This window comes from Condylostylus longicornis, unplaced genomic scaffold (assembly GCF_029603195.1).
Source record: "Condylostylus longicornis isolate FDR11 unplaced genomic scaffold, ASM2960319v2 ptg000027l, whole genome shotgun sequence".
NCBI lineage: Eukaryota > Metazoa > Arthropoda > Insecta > Diptera > Dolichopodidae > Condylostylus > Condylostylus longicornis.
Window position 1 is genome coordinate 5067424 of NW_026577996.1, and position 19608 is coordinate 5087031.

The 19608-nt window shown below is 26.2% G+C and overlaps 4 protein-coding genes across 4 annotated transcripts; 2 read left to right on the top strand and 2 right to left on the bottom strand.

The window, feature by feature from the left end:
* Positions 1-2605: 2605 nt before the first annotated feature.
* LOC129607507 (uncharacterized) lies at positions 2606-7945 on the bottom strand. The gene is made up of 6 exons (XM_055518536.1): positions 7214-7945; positions 6981-7149; positions 6136-6908; positions 3690-4334; positions 3448-3616; positions 2606-3382 (listed from the first exon to the last, which is right to left on the bottom strand). Exons 1-6 carry the CDS (start codon positions 7867-7869, stop codon positions 2606-2608), a joined length of 3189 nt encoding a protein of 1062 aa, XP_055374511.1. The 5' UTR covers positions 7870-7945.
* Positions 7946-8534: 589 nt separating this feature from the next.
* On the bottom strand, positions 8535-10467 carry LOC129607298 (UDP-glycosyltransferase UGT5-like). Its single transcript, XM_055518200.1, has 3 exons — positions 9758-10467; positions 9532-9700; positions 8535-9459 (listed from the first exon to the last, which is right to left on the bottom strand). Exons 1-3 carry the CDS (start codon positions 10411-10413, stop codon positions 8686-8688), a joined length of 1599 nt encoding a protein of 532 aa, XP_055374175.1. The 5' UTR covers positions 10414-10467; the 3' UTR covers positions 8535-8685.
* A 1560-nt stretch (positions 10468-12027) lies between these two features.
* LOC129607300 (ribonuclease kappa-B-like) lies at positions 12028-12549 on the top strand. Its single transcript, XM_055518201.1, has one exon. It carries the CDS (start codon positions 12122-12124, stop codon positions 12419-12421), a length of 300 nt encoding a protein of 99 aa, XP_055374176.1. The 5' UTR covers positions 12028-12121; the 3' UTR covers positions 12422-12549.
* Positions 12550-17294: 4745 nt separating this feature from the next.
* Positions 17295-17976, top strand: LOC129607546 (peritrophin-1-like). The gene is made up of 2 exons (XM_055518594.1): positions 17295-17566; positions 17649-17976. The coding sequence occupies exons 1-2, from the start codon at positions 17354-17356 to the stop codon at positions 17688-17690; spliced, it is 255 nt and encodes an 84-aa protein (XP_055374569.1). The 5' UTR covers positions 17295-17353; the 3' UTR covers positions 17691-17976.
* Positions 17977-19608: the final 1632 nt, after the last annotated feature.

Here is a 19608-nt window from a genome sequence, read left to right on the forward strand (position 1 = left end):
AATTTGAATAATAGCAGTTAACTTTGCGTGTTTTTTAACTATAAAATTTTAAAATGAAACATCGAAAAAGCGAAAAGAATAGAGAGCAATCAAGAAGAGAGCCTAAAGAGGAAATGAAACATTTCTATTACATTAATTGTACATGAACAGGAGAGGATAATGAAGAATATACTAGTAATATTATAGGGACATTAAGTGTACATAGTATTTACAGGGTCTGAATGTACACGAGACTATATATACTAACAATATACTAACAACATAATTCATACCATGGCATATATATGCATGTATGTGTGTATATGTATATTTAATTATAAATGAAATTGTTACTTATTTATATTTTCAATTAAAATATTGTCCAGACTGGGCTGTACATAGACATTGGAATTCTTAAATAATATTCTTTTTTAATATTAAGTTAGAAAATAAGGATTTACATGTTTTCTGAAATTTAATTTTTTTTTACTATATAAGTACTACGTTAATAATTACAATACAATGTCCATTTGTTCCTCCTATTTTTAATATACCTTATTATATACATAAGTTAATTACTCAATTAGAATTGTGTTGCGTATAAAAAGTGAAAAAAGAAACAATATAATAAATGAAATATAGGTAGATATATATGTGTGTATAGTTCTACAATAACATTTTACATTATGTGGGAAAATGAAGTGTCGTTAAATACCATTATAATTTAAAATAAAATTTTCATGTCATAATTATAAGTTATGTACGATATGTTCCTGTTTTAATAATTAAATATATTCTAATTTATTAGTGCTTATATCTATATCTTATATATTTCATAATATGTCAAATTTAAGTGGTTTCTAAGTTGTTAACAATATTGGTTTATGGTATGTAGAACAGTTTGTAATTTGGAAATTAAAATAATTACTATTTGGGCCTATTAGTACTATACAAAATCTCAGAAATTAAATTTTTTTACGATATATGTGAAAAAATAGAAAGCGATTATAGTTCTATCTTTGGAATTAATAAATTTGATTTTTACCAATCATATTGGTCAACTCGTTCCGTTTCCTAATCCGTTTTAATAATTAACTGTAATATTAAAAGCTGGTGTTCTTTAGAATTAGAGACTGTGAACTAGTCCATGATTAAATTTATTTAGCATTAAAAATTACTTTGCCAGATATACCAAGTCGGTTTTATATCTCCATCTTTATGGACGTTCTTATTGTGTTATTTAGAGAGTATAAATAAAATTAATTCATTAGCTCATAAAATTATGCTGAAATTACACGATTTTCAATAATTTCACATACATTGGTGTATATACGATAATAATGCTCGCTTAAGTATAATAAATACAATGTATTCGGAAAGACCTTCTTCATGATACACATATACATATATTTACCTGTTAAATAATATAGATTTTTGTATTAAAATTGAAAATTATTTAAAGTGACTCTCACGTGTGTAATAAAAGCAATTTCCTAGCTGTCATATTCAGAAAATTTTTTTTTTTCTTTATACTTATATAAGAGGGAATATATACAAACAGAATAGTCCTCCATTTTTATTTTTTATTGTTTGTTTCCATTGCGATGATTTTTCGTACCTGTTATACTACATAAATAATATGAATTGTTCGCATAGAGAGGAAAGTGATTATTATTGTGTATTTCATCATTACTATTATTTTTATTATACTCGTATAATCATATAAAATCTTCATTGCTATCATCATCAGTGTTATAGATGAAAGCAACATTATATTATCATTATATTACCAATATTTTCTGACAATACACACAGCAACATATCATAAATAAATATAGCAATAATTCAGTGTATGTGTGTAATGAAAATGAAGTTGACTTTGGTACCTTATAGTATTGATTGTTGTAATAATAAAATTTTTTGGTTTGTATTATGTTTGGCATAGGTAGTTTTTGTACATAACTTCAAAATCACTTGACATGGGTTTTTCTTTTATCACTTGAAAATTTTCTCTTCTTCACTGAAAAGGATATTTGCATTTAACAGCTCTATAGTAAAAGTATATAAGTATATATGTATGCGTATTTGTGTTGGTAAATGATAGCACAGAAAAAAAAACAAAAGTAATAATAAAAATATTTAAAATTTACCTTAAAAAATGGAAACAAACAAAACAAAATAAAACAAGTTGAGGTTAACAGGAAATTTTATAATAAAGTTTTATTTTTTTTGTTGCGGTTTCCCCCGGTAAAATCAAGATGGAAGGGTCATTCAACAATTCCGTTAAGTATAAAATGTCACTGCGATAAAAAATTATATTCAAGGATGTTAAATTTTTGCTTTTTTCTTGGAAATTTTTTGAAAATATTCTGTATTAAATGTTAAAAGAAAAAACAATAACAAAACAACAAATAGAGTTCAGAATTTCGAAATTTTGAAGGAGGTAGTTAATTGAAATCGTGAATTCAAATAGACCAAATTTATATTCCAAGTATTCTTGAAGTACGTTCAGTGGGTTTTGTTATTTTTATTCTTTAATTATTAATATTATTAAGGTATTTAAAATTAAATTGTGTGGGTCTATAAACAAAATGATTTTTAGATTAAAGTAAATCCTGATGATATTTCAAATTTCTTTTTTAGATTTTAATTGATTGCTCTCATAATTTTTAACAGATCTTCCAAAACATTTACAACATAGAACATAACAAAATATTTTCCATAATAATTTACATAAGAATTTAATTAATTTCAAAAATAAGTAAAGTACAATTCCGATAAAACTTAGTACATCCAAACCCATCAACTGATAAAATGGCATATGAACTGCTGTACTTTGCATATGTTTTGCTCCATTATGTCTTAGTACATAATTCACCCAATAAACAACAGTTTCTTTTGGTGTCATTGGTCGATCACGAAATAATTTACTAAAATTTTTTATATTTTCACTATATTTTGGGTTTAGTAGAATTTCATTAATCGCATTTTTTAATTCTAATTCTGATAAACTTTTATAATCTAAACGTAAACCATAACCAACTTCAACAAATTCATCAACATTTGATATTTGATCACCGAAAATTGGTAAACCAATCATTGGTACACCAAAATATTCTGATTCAACAACACTTCCTTTACCACCATGTGTTATAAATAATTTTAAATTAGGATGTGCTAAAATATCATTTTGTGGAATCCAATTTTTAAATAATATATTTTTAGAATTTCCTGGTACTTGCCCAGAATCCCATTTCCATATAATATTTTGCTTCAAAGATGTTAATACTTTGAAAATAATATTGATAGTATTTGGATTTAAATCATTTGATTTAACATTTGATCCTAAACTAAATAATATTGCACCGTTTTTGCCAGCATTTTCTAAATGATTTTTTATATCCTACAATAAAAGAAACGACAGGCTGCATAAATTTAGATTAAAATATAATAAAATTACATATTTACCTCTGGTAACGGTTTGGTGTTCTCTTCAATTTGAATTCCACCAATTTGTATTATTGCTGGAACATCAGCTCTAACCGGACCTTGCGAAAAGTGATAGTTACTTAAAACTAATGAAATATTTTTTAAAGTTTCCTCGTAGGGTGGATATTTTTCAGGTGGAAATAGTTCACTGAAAATTAATTAGTTTTAAAAATTAAATATTTAATTTTATATTATAAAGTATGTATATATATGGGTATTACTTATAGTATTCTGTATATTTTCTCCGCAAATTCCAATATAAAACATTGTCAACAAGACTAAACAGAACATTCTTCATTCTGCCAAAGAAATTCATTTCAATTTTTCCAACCCATACTGGATTCGGAATATACATCATTTCACTCGGATTGCCAACAATAGTATTAATTGGCTGATATGGTTGTATCATCCAAACTAATACAACAGGACATTTAAAATGTGCTGCAACACCAATTTCATATTCATTCATAAAATAACCCAAAAGTATTAAATCAAATGAATTTTCACTTAATAAATTTTTCATTTCCAAACTCTTTAAAGCAACTCTTGAATTTTCCATCATTATACTAAACACATTGAAAGTGTTCAATAATCTTTGAGTCAATGTAAAATTAACCATTTTTCCAATAATATTTTGATAATCTGATCCTGGAACTTTTATATGTCGATAATTTGAATTTGAATCCTCTAAATCTACAGTTGTTACGATTGTAAGATTATGTCCATGTTCTATTAATGCTCTTGCTACAGACATATAAATTATTACATGCGATTTAATACGTGATGTAAATAATCCTAAAATATTTGCAGATTCACTAAATGATATTTGAGTTGTTAAAAATGCTATTGCCATAAGAATTACTTTGAAATTCATTATTTTAGTTAATTTTTTTGTTTACATTTATTTCACTTCAATTATTTATATACATACATACAAATGTATGACAAAAAAATATTGCGGCAAATTTATTCGTGTATCACTATACAAATTCGAATAAAAACTAAATGCTTTTTTTCCATCTCAAATAAAATTTTATACAAATAAAATGCGTGAGTGAGACCCAAACATTGTTAAGTTAACTTGTTAATCGTTATTATCTCAATTCTCAATTCTATTTCTATAAGAGAGAATAATGTAGAATCAATAATAAAAACAAAGTCGTTGAATTAATGTGCTTAGCTCTTATACGTATTAATATTATTCTATTTTAGTCCGATTTCAGTTGTAAAAGCATAAACAAACCTAATATGTATACCTGAGTTATATACAGAACATATTTGTATTAAAGTTATATATAATTATTGTTTGCTAAATGAAATGAGAAAGCAATATAAATATTTTATGTTATGCAACCTAAATGACATCGAATAAACTTCGTCAGTTGGAATCACTTTGATAAAATCATGACATCATTATATTAAATTGACCAGAATATTGAAAAGTAAAATGAGCGAAAGCTTAATTAAAACTTTGTATCTTATTTAAGAAAGCTTAAAGATTTTTAATTTTTCCAAAAGCTTTTTAAAATTTGGTGACGTCTTACATTGTGTACGTATGTATATAAAACAAGTTTTCAATAGTATTTTAATACAAATATGAGTTTAACATGGGAATTTCTCTATATATTAGAACTGATTTTTAATTCTAAATAAACTAGATTAACATTTGTAATATTCCCATGACATTTATCAGTTGAATACAACTTATTTACTTTGTATGGATTTGCAAAGAAATTTTCAAGAATATTATGTATAAAATAATATTTTCGAAACATGAGATCAAATCAAAATTCAATTTAGAATTCAAGCAACACAGAGCTTTTAATGCACCCATGGTTACGTTTTTCTATTTTCCATTGTTGAATTGTAGTTGTCTTACTGGTAGAACAGTAGCGCAAATTGAAAATATTGTTCTCTATCTCTATGTTCCTCTCAATTGTGACTGAGCGAAGTATTTTTTATTACGCGGGGGGTTTTTTTGGAAGTACGCGCCGGGTTTTTTAGAAATTATCACTTACGAGATCAACCAACACCATTTACGCATTAAAAATTTTTATGAATCTACGTTTTTATAATGTTCGAAAATTAATATGAAGAATTCTTATCTATTTATATGAAATGACAATATTGTCAACACAAAAATGAATAACAAAACTTTAATTGTGTTATAGTTGTGTTATACTCAGGTATAAAAAGACTGAGAAATAAAAGTATTGTCCGCGACCTAGTTTTTGTAACGCCGGGATTTTGCGTAATGTGTTGGAATAGCCTTGTTATTTATTTATTACTAAGATCTTACATAACTTGCTTGTAATATTTTTACTCATTTTTTTATTTTTATTATGAAATATAATTTGATTACATTTTTTTTAATAATCCAATATGTTCAGATCGATTTTCAATTATATATAAACGATAAGATGCAAATTTAATAATTTAATACCTCGATAAGATAACGAGAATTTTGTCTAAATTTGAGCAATCCAAAACAGAATATTTTTACGAATTGTTGTTTAATAAGTACCTACTACTACTCAACATTAAAATTTAAATTTTACTCTATAATAATTTCAAATTTGTATATTTTATTTACACTTTGTTTAATTATTTACAATTTAACTAAAAACCAAAATACTTAAAATATTTTAAAAATTCCTGACAATCTTTTATTCCTTTTTAGGTTTTAGTTTAGCCTTTTTATTATTGTCACCAGATTTTCTAAAACATTTACAACACAAAACGTAGCAGGACGCTCTCCATAATAATTTGCAAGTAAATATTGTTAATTTGAGCCACACATACAATAAAATCCCGATAAAAGCTAATACATCCAAACCCATCAACTGATAAAATGACATATGAACGGCAGCACTTTGCATATGTTTTGCTCCATTATGTCTCAACACATAATTCACCCAATAAACCGCACTTTCTTTAGGTGTCATTGGTCTATCACGAAATAAATCTCTGAATCGTTTTATATTTTCACTATATTTTGAATCTGTAAATATTTTATTAATTGCATCCCTTAAATTCTCTTCTGTTAATACTGAATGATCTAAACGAAGACCATATCCAGCTTCAACCAATTGATCAACGTTTGCTGATTGATCACCAAAAACTGGTAAACCGATCATTGGCACACCAAAATATTCTGATTCAACAACACTTCCTCTTCCACCATGTGTAATAAATAATTTTAAGTTAGGATGTGCTAAAACACTATTTTGTGGAAGCCATTTTTCAAATAAAATATTTTTCGATTTTCCTGGTAAATCATCTGTTTCCCATTTCCAAACAACTTTTTGCTTTAATGATGATAAAACATTATATATGGCAGTAGAAGCATTTGCACCTAAATCAGCTGAACGAACATTTGAACCTAAACTGAAAAATATTGCTCCGTCTTTCCCAGCGCTATCGAGGTGTTTTTGAATTTTCTGGGAATTTTAAATAATATTTTTGTCAATTTTCATTAAACGTACATAAGTAATAATATATTTTCAAAATACCTCTGGTAATTTTTTTGGGTTTTCTTCAATTTGAATTCCTCCTATTTGTATCACGGCGGGAACATCGGCTCTAATTGGACCCTGAGAAAAATGATAGTTACTTAAAATTAATGACACATTTTTTAATGCTTCTTCGTATGAGGGATATTTTTCTGGTGGAAATAGTTCTCTAAAATTAAAAAATTAAAAAATTATTTTGTTGCTTAAACTTGAAAGTTTATAAATGTACTTACACATAATAACTCTTATAAGTCATACGTATTGTCCGCCATAATATATGATCGACAATACCTAGGAAAACATTCTTTACTCTGCCAAAGAAACCCATGTTTTTCTCTATACCTCCCCACACGGGATGAGGAATAGACAAAATTTCATTGGGATTTCCTACCAAACTGTTTAACGCATAGAGTGGTTCCCCCATCCAACTAATAATGGTAGGACATTTAAAATGTGCTGCAACACCAACTTCATATTCATTAACAAAATAGCCCAAAAGCACTAAATCAAAAGACTCTTCCTTCATCAATTTTTGCATTTCTGCACTTTGTAAAGCCACTCTTGAATTGTCCATCATTTCGCTAAGCAAATGAAAGAAATGAAAAAATTTTTCAGTCGTACTCATTTGTGTCATATTTTTTATTAAATTGTGAATGTCGGTTCCCGGAACTTTAATGTGTCGAAAATTTTTATTTGATTCGTTCAAATCAATTGTGGTGACAATTGTTAAATTATGTCCATTTTCGATTAGTGCTCTTGCCACTGACATATGAATTATTGCATGAGATTTACTCTGTGATGTAAATAATCCCAAAATTTTTGCTGAATCACTCCATGGTATTTGCATTAAGCAACCCATAAAAATTAAAAGTATTATTTTTAAATTCATTTTTTTGTGAAATTGTTAACGTTCTATCTGGGTTCTTATCTTCGCAGACAAATTTGAACTGCAATAAATTTGAATTTTTCAACAAATGCCTTTAAAACAGAACTACTTATATTTTAAGTTTGCAAGTAGCTTTTTTAACCAATAATTGTTTTAATAATGTTGATAAAATAGCTTTTGAGCGATTATCTTAAGTGTATGCGTTTTGCGATAAACAAGTTGATATTAGTTATAATATGTTTTGGGAATGAAAATAAGAAACGCTGACAATAGTTTTCTAGTTACAGTGCTGATTTAAGGAAACATTCTTAGCTTGTGAACATCCCTTGACATATTTTTAGATCTAGAGCTTTCAGTGATCTTTTCTCTAATGTAACATTGAAGTAAGTTAATTCTAATAAAATTTTTAAGCTTTATGAATCATATGCTAGTTTTCCAATTTCACTATTATTCTGAACGCAATTATAAACGCCCTGCATTCAAATATCAACTACATTAATGTAATATTAAGCTCCGTGATAAAATCAATATAGATCCCTAAATGTTTTTAAAACATTTTCTACAGTTATTATTCTTTAAACAGAAAAAATTTTATTATTGTTGGCAAAACACAACCTATACGTTTTTTGAATCACCCTATGACTTTATTAACTTGTACTTCGGGGCGGAAAAGTATACAACAAATATTTAAAAAAAAAAAACAAAAAATACTGAATTTATATTTCTAGCTTCATGTAATTTGGCTGTGATAGATCTGCTGCTATCCGACAAAAAAATTAAAAACAAAATAGAATCAGTGTAACAAGAATGCATTAGGTTTTATTCGTTCTTTGCTTTTAAATGACCTTCTCCACGCCCCTTAAGAAATTTTCTAAAACATTTACAACACAAAACGTAGCAGGACGCTCTCCATAATAATTTGCAAGTAAATATTGATAATTTGAGCCACACATACAATAAAATCCCGATAAACGCTAATACATCCAAACCCATCAACTGATAAAATGGCATATGAACGGCAGCACTTTGCATATTTTTTGCTCCTTTATGTCTCAACACATAATTCACCCAATAAACCGCACTTTCTTTAGGTGTCATTGGTCTATCACGAAATAAATCTCTGAACCGTTTTATATTTTCACTATATTTTGAATCTGTAAGTATTTTATTAATTGCATCCCTTAAATTCTCTTCTGTTAATACTGAATGATCTAAACGAAGACCATATCCAGCTTCAACCAGTTGATCAACATTTGCTGATTGATCACCAAAAACTGGTAAACCGATCATTGGTACACCAAAATATTCTGATTCAACAACACTTCCTCTTCCACCATGTGTAATAAATAATTTTAAGTTAGGATGTGCTAAAACACTATTTTGTGGAAGCCATTTTTCAAATAAAATATTTTGCGATTTTCCTGGTAAATCATCTGTTTCCCATTTCCAAACAACTTTTTGCTTTAATGATGATAAAACATTATATATGGCAGTAGAAGCATTTGCACCTAAATCAGCTGAACGAACATTTGAACCTAAACTGAAAAATATTGCTCCGTCTTTCCCAGCGCTATCGAGGTGTTTTTGAATTTTCTGGGAATTTTAAATAATATTTTTGTCAATTTTCATTAAACGTACATAAGTAATAATATATTTTCAAAATACCTCTGGTAATTTTTTTGGGTTTTCTTCAATTTGAATACCTCCTATTTGTATCACGGCGGGAACATCGGCTCTAATTGGACCCTGAGAAAAATGATAGTTACTTAAAATTAATGACACATTTTTTAATGCTTCTTCGTATGAGGGATATTTTTCTGGTGGAAAGAGTTCTCTGAAATAAAAAAAATTAAAAGTATTTTTGAATTTCAAACACCAAAATATGTTGTACTTATAATATGTGTTAAAACTTGTTCGGATCGTCCACCATAATAAGTTGTCCACGAAATACCAAAAGGCGTTGGCTACTCTACTAAAAAAGCCCATATATTTTGTTGTTTCACCCCAAATTGGATGTGGAATATGTGTAATTTCGTCAGGATTTCCTACTAAATTATTTAAACTATAAATTGGTTGTCCCATAAAAATTATAACGGCCGGACATTTAAAATGTGCTGCAACTCCAATTTCATACTCATTTAAAAAATACCCTATAATAATTAAATCGAATGATTCTTCCTTCATCAGTTTTTGCATTTCAGTACTCTTTAAAGCCACTATTGAATTGCCCATTAGTTTACGAAACATATAAAAAAATTTAATAAATTTTTCAATTGTAGACATTTGTGTTACGTTGTTTATCATATTTTCTACATTTTCTCCTGGAACCTTAATATGACGAAAATTTTTATTTGATTCGTTCAAATCAATTGTGGTGACAATTGTTAAATTATGTCCATTTTCGATTAGTGCTCTTGCCACTGACATATGAATTATTACATGAGATTTACTCTGTGATGTAAATAATCCCAAAATTTTTGCTGATTGACCCACTGGCACATACCAAAGCAAAAGTACGAAGATTAATGATATTATTCTTATGCACATTTCGTTTAAAATTTTGTTTCAGTTTTATCTGATTAGAAGTTAAACTACCGCCAGTTTATATTAAATTTGAATGAAGTGTAAGTGTATAAATTTTTGGAGTATTCATTTTTTTTAGTTGATAAAATAGCTTTTTGATTAGTATCTCGCCACTACGACGATTTCATGAGAATTGATTTGATATTAAAAGTAAGAGTGTTTTTGAGAGATTTTAATATAACAATAAATAGAATTTAAGAGAGTCATTTGAAGATTATTAATTTTATTAGAAACTTTCCCTTTTTCAATTTGATAAGCAACCCTCAGTATTGTGAATAAATTTTTATTAAGATAAACAAGAAAAAATTTTCTCTTTAGTTATTATTAAAGTCTGAATCAATTTTTGTGTTCCGTTGATCTCTTTGAATTTAGTTTTAATGGTCCCAATTTTATCATATAATTCGATTCCTAATTTTGATTCCGAAACAGATAAAATTTATAATAAACTTATGAAAAATTCGACACGTACTGTTAATTTATAAATTCTATTTGAAAAAAATTAATTTAATGTTGTTCACTAAAAAACTCTTGTTTTCAACTACCGCAAATAATTTAAAAAACCGCAACCAATTAACATTCCATGACGTATAAAGGAATACACGAGGCGTACTATGCCAAACTACACATTCTTATGTAGCATATACTACAATATTAACTTTGGCTTAAATTCAAATTCTCATTTATTAACTCTTTTAAACAAAAATGTATAGGAGGTTGGTAGAGGAGTTTATAAATTTTGTTCAATATATTTTTTTATGAAATTCAAATTATTAATTAGTATTCCGTTCAGTTTTGCGGTAATTAGTAACAGAAAAATAATTTTATATATTAAATATGAAATTCGAAATCATTAACTTTTAAAACATTCTATATATGTAGGTACTTTTCGTGACTGCTTTGTATATAATCGGAGATTTATAAATTCGGAGAATTGAAGATCAAATTTAATATGTGCTCACTCCAGGATTAAAAACTCAAATTAAAAATTTTAAACACGATACTGTTTTGTTTGGCTTATGCACTTCTGTATCTCAGTTTTCGGATTAATATAGGCTTTCATTTTTTTGAAAGCCTATATTAATTTGTATGTTTGAGTAATTTTTTGGGGAGAATTTAAAATTTTCAGGTAACAATACTATAATTTTGAATCTTAATGAAAACAAAGTTATTTGTACCGTTATCTTTTTATTCATCTAAACGTTTTCAAAACACTCTGTGTACAATTAATATAAAAATATTTTGTTAAAATATTCTTATATATTATTTTATAATAGAAGTGGCAATTGTCGTTGACTTTCTATTAGAATTTTTTTTTTCTATTAATCAATTAATTTAGTCACATAGATCAAATTTTATAGTGCACACACATATATGAATTTTTCTTTGAATATTTTTTTCTAATAGTATTTGTTAACTTTCATTGATTTTTATTGCAAAATGATAAGATATTATAAAATTTATGATAAGATAAATAAAAATTTTATTATCAATTTGAAAGAGAAAAGAGAACATAAAAATTATTTTCGATTAAATTTTATGAATAGTGGAAATTTAGTATTCAATTGTCAGTTTAAAATCTATACCTTCTTTGAAAAGTCCCATATAGACTAACTCATTATATCGGAAATATTATATTTACCTAATTATATATTTACAAAACAATAGTTTAAAAATGAAAATTTGCGGACCAAAGTGTTCTCTATGTGGATTAATACTTTCTGTATGGGGAATTATTCAATTAACATTAATGGGAGTATTCTTTTATATAAGAAGTGTGGCATTACTTGAAGATATTGGTCTACCAGAAGAAATTGAAAAAATCTTTGATAATGATATTGAGAAAGTATATAAAAGAGCAGATGAATTATATGAACAAAATGCTTTAAATTGTTGGATTGCTGCTGGTTTTTATGTATTGCTATTAGCATTTTCGGGACATCAAATGTACTCGAATATAAGATCGAAAGCATGATTTATTTTGTAATAAAAAATTTGTTTTCCCAATGTTTAAAGTTAATTTATTTGTAATAAACAAGTGTATATGAAATTAAATTAATTTATACGTATATCACGAGTAAAACAAATATTTTACTATTGCAATTTTTTTTTTTGTTTTGTGGCCGAAATTCAAATGAAATAATAATTATGCTGTATAAGCACATAGATAAAGTCAGGTGATTACGTCAATTGTAATTCAATAATAAGAAAATAATAATTTTCATGTGACATTTTTTTTTTATCATCATAAAAAGAAAACTTTAGCCTAAATTTATGCATTAATTAAATATAAAATTTTTCAGTTTGTTGTTATATTAGTTAGTAGTTGTTATAACTAGTGTGGAACAAAATTTTTATTTGTATCACAAACTGTTATAAAATTTTAATTTTTAACTTAAAATTGAAATATAATTATTGAAAATTGTGTATAAGCAAATATGTATGTAAGCAATTCTAATAAAATTTAGTATATTATTTAATCTGATTTTGATTCCAAATGTGTGATTAATGCAAGAGAGTGTTAATGTTAAGCTAGTATCAAAATGAGAATAAAAAATTTCAAAATGGCATTATCAATAGCTCAATATAACAAATATGAAGTTCGTATAATAGATTGCAAATATTCAATTGGATATAATAATTATACGAAATGGAAAGAGTTTTATTCAATTAAGAAAATAATATGGTATGAAAAAGTTAATCGACACCAATTCCATCGTAGGTCTATGTGATAAAATCAAATATTAAACGTCCTTTTATGGTCATACCTCAAATGTATACCTTGTCAATACCCAGAATACCTTCAAAGAGTATAATATTTTAAATAAAATAACATCTGACTTAGATTTAAATTAACATGATCGTATAGCCGACTTTGAATATATGAAATTTTGTTTTATATTCGGATTTCAATTTTTAAATGGTCTGCCAAATTTTGGTCAACTAGACAGTTCTAAATTTCTAAAGAGTTCGGAATCATTGTCAAAATTAAAAGAAAGCAAATATAATTAATTTTTTTTCAGAAATTATTAACAAAACTGTTTAGAAAATTTTTAATTAATTTTATTTTTAAATTAAACCTTGGGATTTTTAGCCTAATCATTTGGATTAAAACCGTACAAATCTCGGCCCCTCCTCCTAACAGTTTCCCAGAAATTTTATAAAGGAATTAATTATAATAATAATGAAGTTAATTGAAAAAACACCAACGATTTTGAATACATATTTCTTAAAAATATTTTTTTAAATAATTGTCCTTCATAAAACAAGTATGAAGCACAATTTACAACATGTTTGAAATAAAATGTGCTTTAACAATGTTAAGCACTTTCTTAATATTCTATTCTTCTATACATTTATAAAAAATATTAAATTATATTAATAATAATAGTTAAAATAAAACACTGAAAAAAAAAAGAAGTAGTTTAAAATCCTACAATCCAATAAAATTTCAAGGATTGTTTATAGAAAAGTATCATTTTTCAAAAGTTATATTTGTATGTGTGCGTTTGTGAGACATTTTTTATGAATAGTATTTTAGTGTTTTAGGGTTATGAACATTATTATTGTAATATGGCTCTTATTATGTATATATAGTACACTTTTATACACTACTTCTGTGGAAGAATATTTGAATGTTTACATACATTTATGTATGTAGCTAGACATAAAGCCAGAACTTACAAGATAGCGAGAAAATAAAGAAAACGAATAAGAATAAAGTATGCATTTTTTTTTAACAACTTATTCTAAAAATGATCCTGTAATAACAGCCACTTTATTGTACCTTCAGACAATCGTCTGAAAAGATTTATGTAAATTTTTTTTTTCTACTCTTTGTTTGTTAGTTTATTTGTTAGTTTGCTTTTTGTTTGTGTGTTTTTCGAACACAAGAATGAAAAGAAAAAAAAAATTCAGGAACTCGTTTATTTTTTCTTCTTTTTATATTATTTTTTATAATTCTATTCTTCATTTTTATTTTATATATATAATTCCACTAAAAGACATTCAGAAATAACAGAAAACCAAGCCAAAACAAAAATGGAGAGAGTGAAAGAGAAAGAAATAGAAATAAAATCCAGGAAACTATATTATGTGTATACCTAAATGATTTATATTATAGTTTAACCTTTCTGAATTTTTTGAATGGCGGCATCCTTTGAAACTTTTGTCTTATGCCATACAAGTACAAACATGGAAATATGATTTCATTAAAAACAAAGGTAATATTGTACCCGTATACGACATTTTAATGTAGTATATATGTATAGGTACGTTTGTTCAAATGTACCGTCGGTTCTTGACAGCATATTATAAGTATTATATTAAAAACAAGTAGTAGAATAGTTTGTAAGTGTATATAAAAGTTTGAAAAGAATGACTTTTATAATATAATAATTTTTAGTCCTTTTGTTTTTAAGAGACATTGTTTTATTTTTATAAAAAATAAAAAAAATTGTTGAATACCACAAAAGAATAAAAATAATATAAAAATCTTCTATATATAAAATAGAAAATGCATACGGAATGTCATCAGTTAATTTTATAAAAGCAAAATATTCTTCATAAAATTTAATAAAATTTTAAAAGAAAAAAAAAACAATCGAAAACGTATAAAATCGTATAAAAGTTGATGCTCTTCATTTTGTAATGGGTGAGTTTCTAAAAAAACTTTAAAATCAACTCTTAGTAATTTCAGTAGTTTCCATAATATACTACTAAATCACCTTCAAAGTTATATGGCTGCTACAATAATTTCTAAAATACAACCAAATAGCTTTTGTAGGGCAGCTACCCGAACTTCTCCGTCTCGTCTACCTACCCGTCTCAATAACTTCTAATTTAAATACAATTCCAGTATTTACTATAATACATAATTTGTGAAAATTTGGTGAGCTTACCTCAATTAGTTTTTGAGCTATCGTTGGGCCGAACGGACAGACAGACAGATATGGTTAATTCGACTCAGAATTCGACACTGATCAAAAACATACACTTATATGTGTATATTGTAGACATTAATATTATTTTTTAAGTTTTATTAATTAAGTTATAGCAAATTTATAATAACCTCCGAAAATACGTTCGTACGGGTATAAATATAAGGATTTTAGTGATCCATTCGAAGAGTCCATTTTTGAAACACACCTTTAGACTTCTGTTGGAATGTTAGCTGAAATATATAGGTTCCGCGTTCACAGCTGAAATAACAGGTTACATTTTGTTTTTCGAACAATGCATGGTTCATGATCTATATATTATAATGACCTGTGTATAAGAACTCCAAAAAAAAATGATCTGGTAGGGTTTTATCGTGTAACACAATCAACCAATTGATATCTCATTCTTAATTTAAATGTTGCTAAATAACAATAACTTGCGTAGTTCTATTATGAAATAAAAAACCAAACTAAGTCTTTGATACCTCGGGCAATCAGCGCCATATCTACCATATATATGCAAAGTAATCATTTGCAATGAGCACACTTGGGGCGCACGCTTTGCAAATCGTTCAGGAACCAACCATATCAAAATCGGGCTTACTAAAGATTGTTATGTAAAATTAAAGTGTCAAACAATAAAAATCAAATCGAAATATAAACAACCCGTTATTTATATGAGTGGAAAACAAAAAAAGGTACAAAAAGAGAGTATAATATTATGTATAGAGAGTAGGAATAGAATATAAGAGAGAGTATATAGTTAAAAAGCAGCAATGTGATATTAATAAAAAAAAAATTTATTAAATTTAAATAGAAACGTAGTAGATAGAAACTCAATAGTGTTTCCTTTAATTTTATAAAATATTTAAATTTTACTTGTATTGTGTAAAATTAATACGAAAGAATATTTTAAGAGGAATTTCTTTAAAAGTTTAAGAATCCAAAGTCTTAAGTGAAACTTAATTATCAAAGACTTTACAAATTCTTTTTATTAATATAATTTAATTTAGACGAGATTAGAAGAAAATTTATTTTAAAAATTATTCGAAAAATAATTAAAATGCTTGACGTTCCAAAAATTTACTTGGAAATTGTACAAATCTGCTTGTCTAAATTCAAACAAAAAATGGTTTTGGTTCATTCAAAAGGAAATTTTGTAATATTGTTACACATTCTCAAAAATTTTAGGGGAGAACTTGCGATCTTGATTTATGTGCGCGACTATGAACTTAATCATAGTCGCGCACATAAATTTTTGCTCACAATCGTAATTTTAAATTTGTGGATTTGTGCTCAATTATGCATCTTAATTAAACTTATTTATTAAATTCCGCTATACTCACTGGACTCACTGGACACTGCCTCTCAAGGGTAGTGAAAGGGATGGTCAGGGTGGCGGACGAAGTCTGCCGTTTATGCCTGGAAGAGGACGAAACCATGGAGCACTTACTGTGTGAGTGCGAGGTGGTTGCTCGCCTGCGACTGAGATGCTTCGGGGAGGGCTTTGATGTGGCTGCCATACTGCGGTTTGTCAGAGGCCTAGGTATACAGCTAATGTAGGTGGTGATGGGAATCACAAAAGATTCTATGGATCGACGTTAGGAGGACCCAAGGGTCTCGGTCCCCGACAGAAAAAAAAAATTCCGCTATAATGAACAGCTTTTATTTGATTTTGAAAAACACCTGTATTTATACTTCAAGATTGAAAATAAATAGAAAAATTCTCTGAATTCATTCAATTAAAGAATTTATTTACTTTATCTGATAACAATTAAAAGCTGCACTGTTTTTTAATTTTTTTTTATGCAAATTAGAAATATTTTATTTTTTAAATTTTTTTTAACTCTTCCCATTCTATATATATAAGTTTTTACACATCAATAATTTTAGTTATTTCTTAAATATTTGAGTTTGAGTGTAAAAATTAATTCAAGAATTTTCGATTAACTTTTTTTTTTGCAAAAATGAAAATTTTAATTTCTTCAATTATATTTGTAATAATTGCAATTACATCATTTGCTTATTCGGCTAATATAAAATGTCCAGAAGTATCTGAAAGTTCTGAAGCTGTTCTATTACCTAATCCAAAAAATTGTAGTCAATATTATCATTGTGATGCTGGTGAACCAATTTTAAAAGAATGTCCACATAAATTACATTTTAATCCTAAATTATTGGTAAGGGTTTTATAATTCGTAATATTATAAATTTTTTGAAATTCGTACTAAGTTAATCAATTTGTCATTTAATTTATTTAAGGTTTGTGATTTCCCAAATCGTGCTAAATGTAAATTACAATAAGGCGGCCGGGTCGGGCCGGGCCGGTCTAACCGTTCAATTATTGGAAAAAAAATGAGGAATAAAAATGTTTTTGTGTTGAATTTAAAGCTACAATTTTAATTTAGTAGCATACTTTATGGGGTTTTTCGACCAATATTAAAATTATTTCAATTTTCTAAAATTAAAACTGTATAAAATCAAATTGTTTGCATTTTTATTTAAAAATTTCGTAAATATTGTGTTGTGCTTTGCAATAATAATTGTTGATTTCAAACAAACCATTAAAATTCTTCTAGACTACACAATAGATTTGCATTTTTTTTGTTATTAAGGAAATAGAAACTTTAACTCGCTTTATCTTTATCCTGTTCAATAACAAATTAAAAGTTTGCAAACTTATTTTTACCTCTTTTAAAGTCTTATGCTTACTTTATATAAGTACATAATCCTCTTAAGAATAATAACCAATTACTTTGCTATATAAAAAAATATGGGATGCAAAAGCAGAAAATAATTTTGAAAAAAAATATTTTATAAGTTTATTTTAAAAATTAAAAAAAAATGGAAATAATAATATCAAGGAATCAATTGGATTAAGACTACATTGTTAATAATTAAGATTTATTGAAAAACTATAAAAAAAATGGCAAAATACTCACTCCAAGCCCCGTAATATAAAGGATGGTAATGATTTTTTTGCAGATTTTCTAATATAAAAGAGACTTAAATGAAAATTTAACGTTCCATTTCCATTTTCTTATACATAGAGATTCCGAATTGACAAAACACGTAGTTAAAAGAGTGCAGAGTTTAAAACACTTTAAATGTGAATTGAACATACTTTCTCTAATTTATTAGCAGCCTGCATCTATAGCAACTACTCTTTAATAATAATTTAAAATTATTCAGAAATTAGGCAATTTCAGAATTTCCATAACATTCAAAAATCTTACATTACACAAAAAATTTTAATTTTCTTATTGGTAGAAATACTCTATATAATATGTGAGTACATGAATTAATTACACACTTGATTGAACTTAAAAGTTATATAATAATTATTATTTCACTTTAATTTATTTTCTCTTTAAATTCATAATTGGATTTTAATTTTCCATCTTGTTGATTTTAATATTCTGTAAAAGAAACAAAAAAAATTTTTTTTTTAATTATCACTTTAAAGAAAAAACGTATACTTGTATAACAGATTTTCCAAAATAATCATACAATATAATTAAAGTTAATTATTTTGTTTAATTAACATATGTATACATAAAAAGATTTTAATATATGATAATATTAAAACTATAAACAGAATAAGTATTTGTAATACAATTTCCCCCCACCCTATTTTTTTAATTTATACACTAAGAAAAAATTTTTGTATTTTTAATAATCAATGTAAGTTATGTAGAAAAGAACAAAATATAACACTTATAATGACAGAATTTCTTATCATTAATTGATTTTTTCCTCACAGTACCCAGATTTTGTAATTTAGAAATATTGCTGAATCTTACGATAAGAAAAACTTACGATCAAAAAATACGATAATGTTTGATGAATTTATTTTTTGCGTAAGCCACTGAAGTAGGGATGAATCATATTGAACTAATACATGAGTAAGCTCATATTAATTATTAGAATAAAATAATATTCTTATGAATAAATTAATTAGAATAAACTATAAATTTTTCGAATAATAAAAAATTGGCGCAACTCTGCTACAAGTACATTTTTTTTGTAATTTACGTTCTCCCTACCGACCTATGATTAAAATTACATGTTTAGAATTAGGAAGCGACATGAAATTCTCTCGATTTCGTGAATATATACAAAAGTAGCAGAGAATATTATAATGTAGTAAGTAATAATATTAATTGAAATATATAAGAGAATGAAAATAAGAGAGGAGTATATAATTATTCAAATTATGTGC

What these genes read in the sequence shown, in the direction of transcription:
- LOC129607298 (XM_055518200.1), bottom strand. Translation starts at nt 10,413, where the DNA reads ATGTGCATAAGAATAATATCATTAATCTTCGTACTTTTGCTTTGGTAT. An exon ending in AGTTTTAACACATATTATAA is followed by an intron (nt 9,701 to 9,757) that starts GTACAACATATT and finishes TTTTTATTTCAG; the next exon opens with AGAACTCTTTCCACCAGAAA. An exon ending in ACCCAAAAAAATTACCAGAG is followed by an intron (nt 9,460 to 9,531) that starts GTATTTTGAAAA and finishes TAAAATTCCCAG; the next exon opens with AAAATTCAAAAACACCTCGA.
- LOC129607546 (XM_055518594.1), top strand. Translation starts at nt 17,354, where the DNA reads ATGAAAATTTTAATTTCTTCAATTATATTTGTAATAATTGCAATTACA. An exon ending in ATTTTAATCCTAAATTATTG is followed by an intron (nt 17,567 to 17,648) that starts GTAAGGGTTTTA and finishes AATTTATTTAAG; the next exon opens with GTTTGTGATTTCCCAAATCG.
- LOC129607300 (XM_055518201.1), top strand. Translation starts at nt 12,122, where the DNA reads ATGAAAATTTGCGGACCAAAGTGTTCTCTATGTGGATTAATACTTTCT.
- LOC129607507 (XM_055518536.1), bottom strand. Translation starts at nt 7,869, where the DNA reads ATGAATTTAAAAATAATACTTTTAATTTTTATGGGTTGCTTAATGCAA. An exon ending in CTAAAACCTAAAAAGGAATA is followed by an intron (nt 4,335 to 6,135) that starts AAAGATTGTCAG and finishes AATAATGAATTT; the next exon opens with CAAAGTAATTCTTATGGCAA. An exon ending in ACACCAAACCGTTACCAGAG is followed by an intron (nt 3,383 to 3,447) that starts GTAAATATGTAA and finishes CTTTTATTGTAG; the next exon opens with GATATAAAAAATCATTTAGA.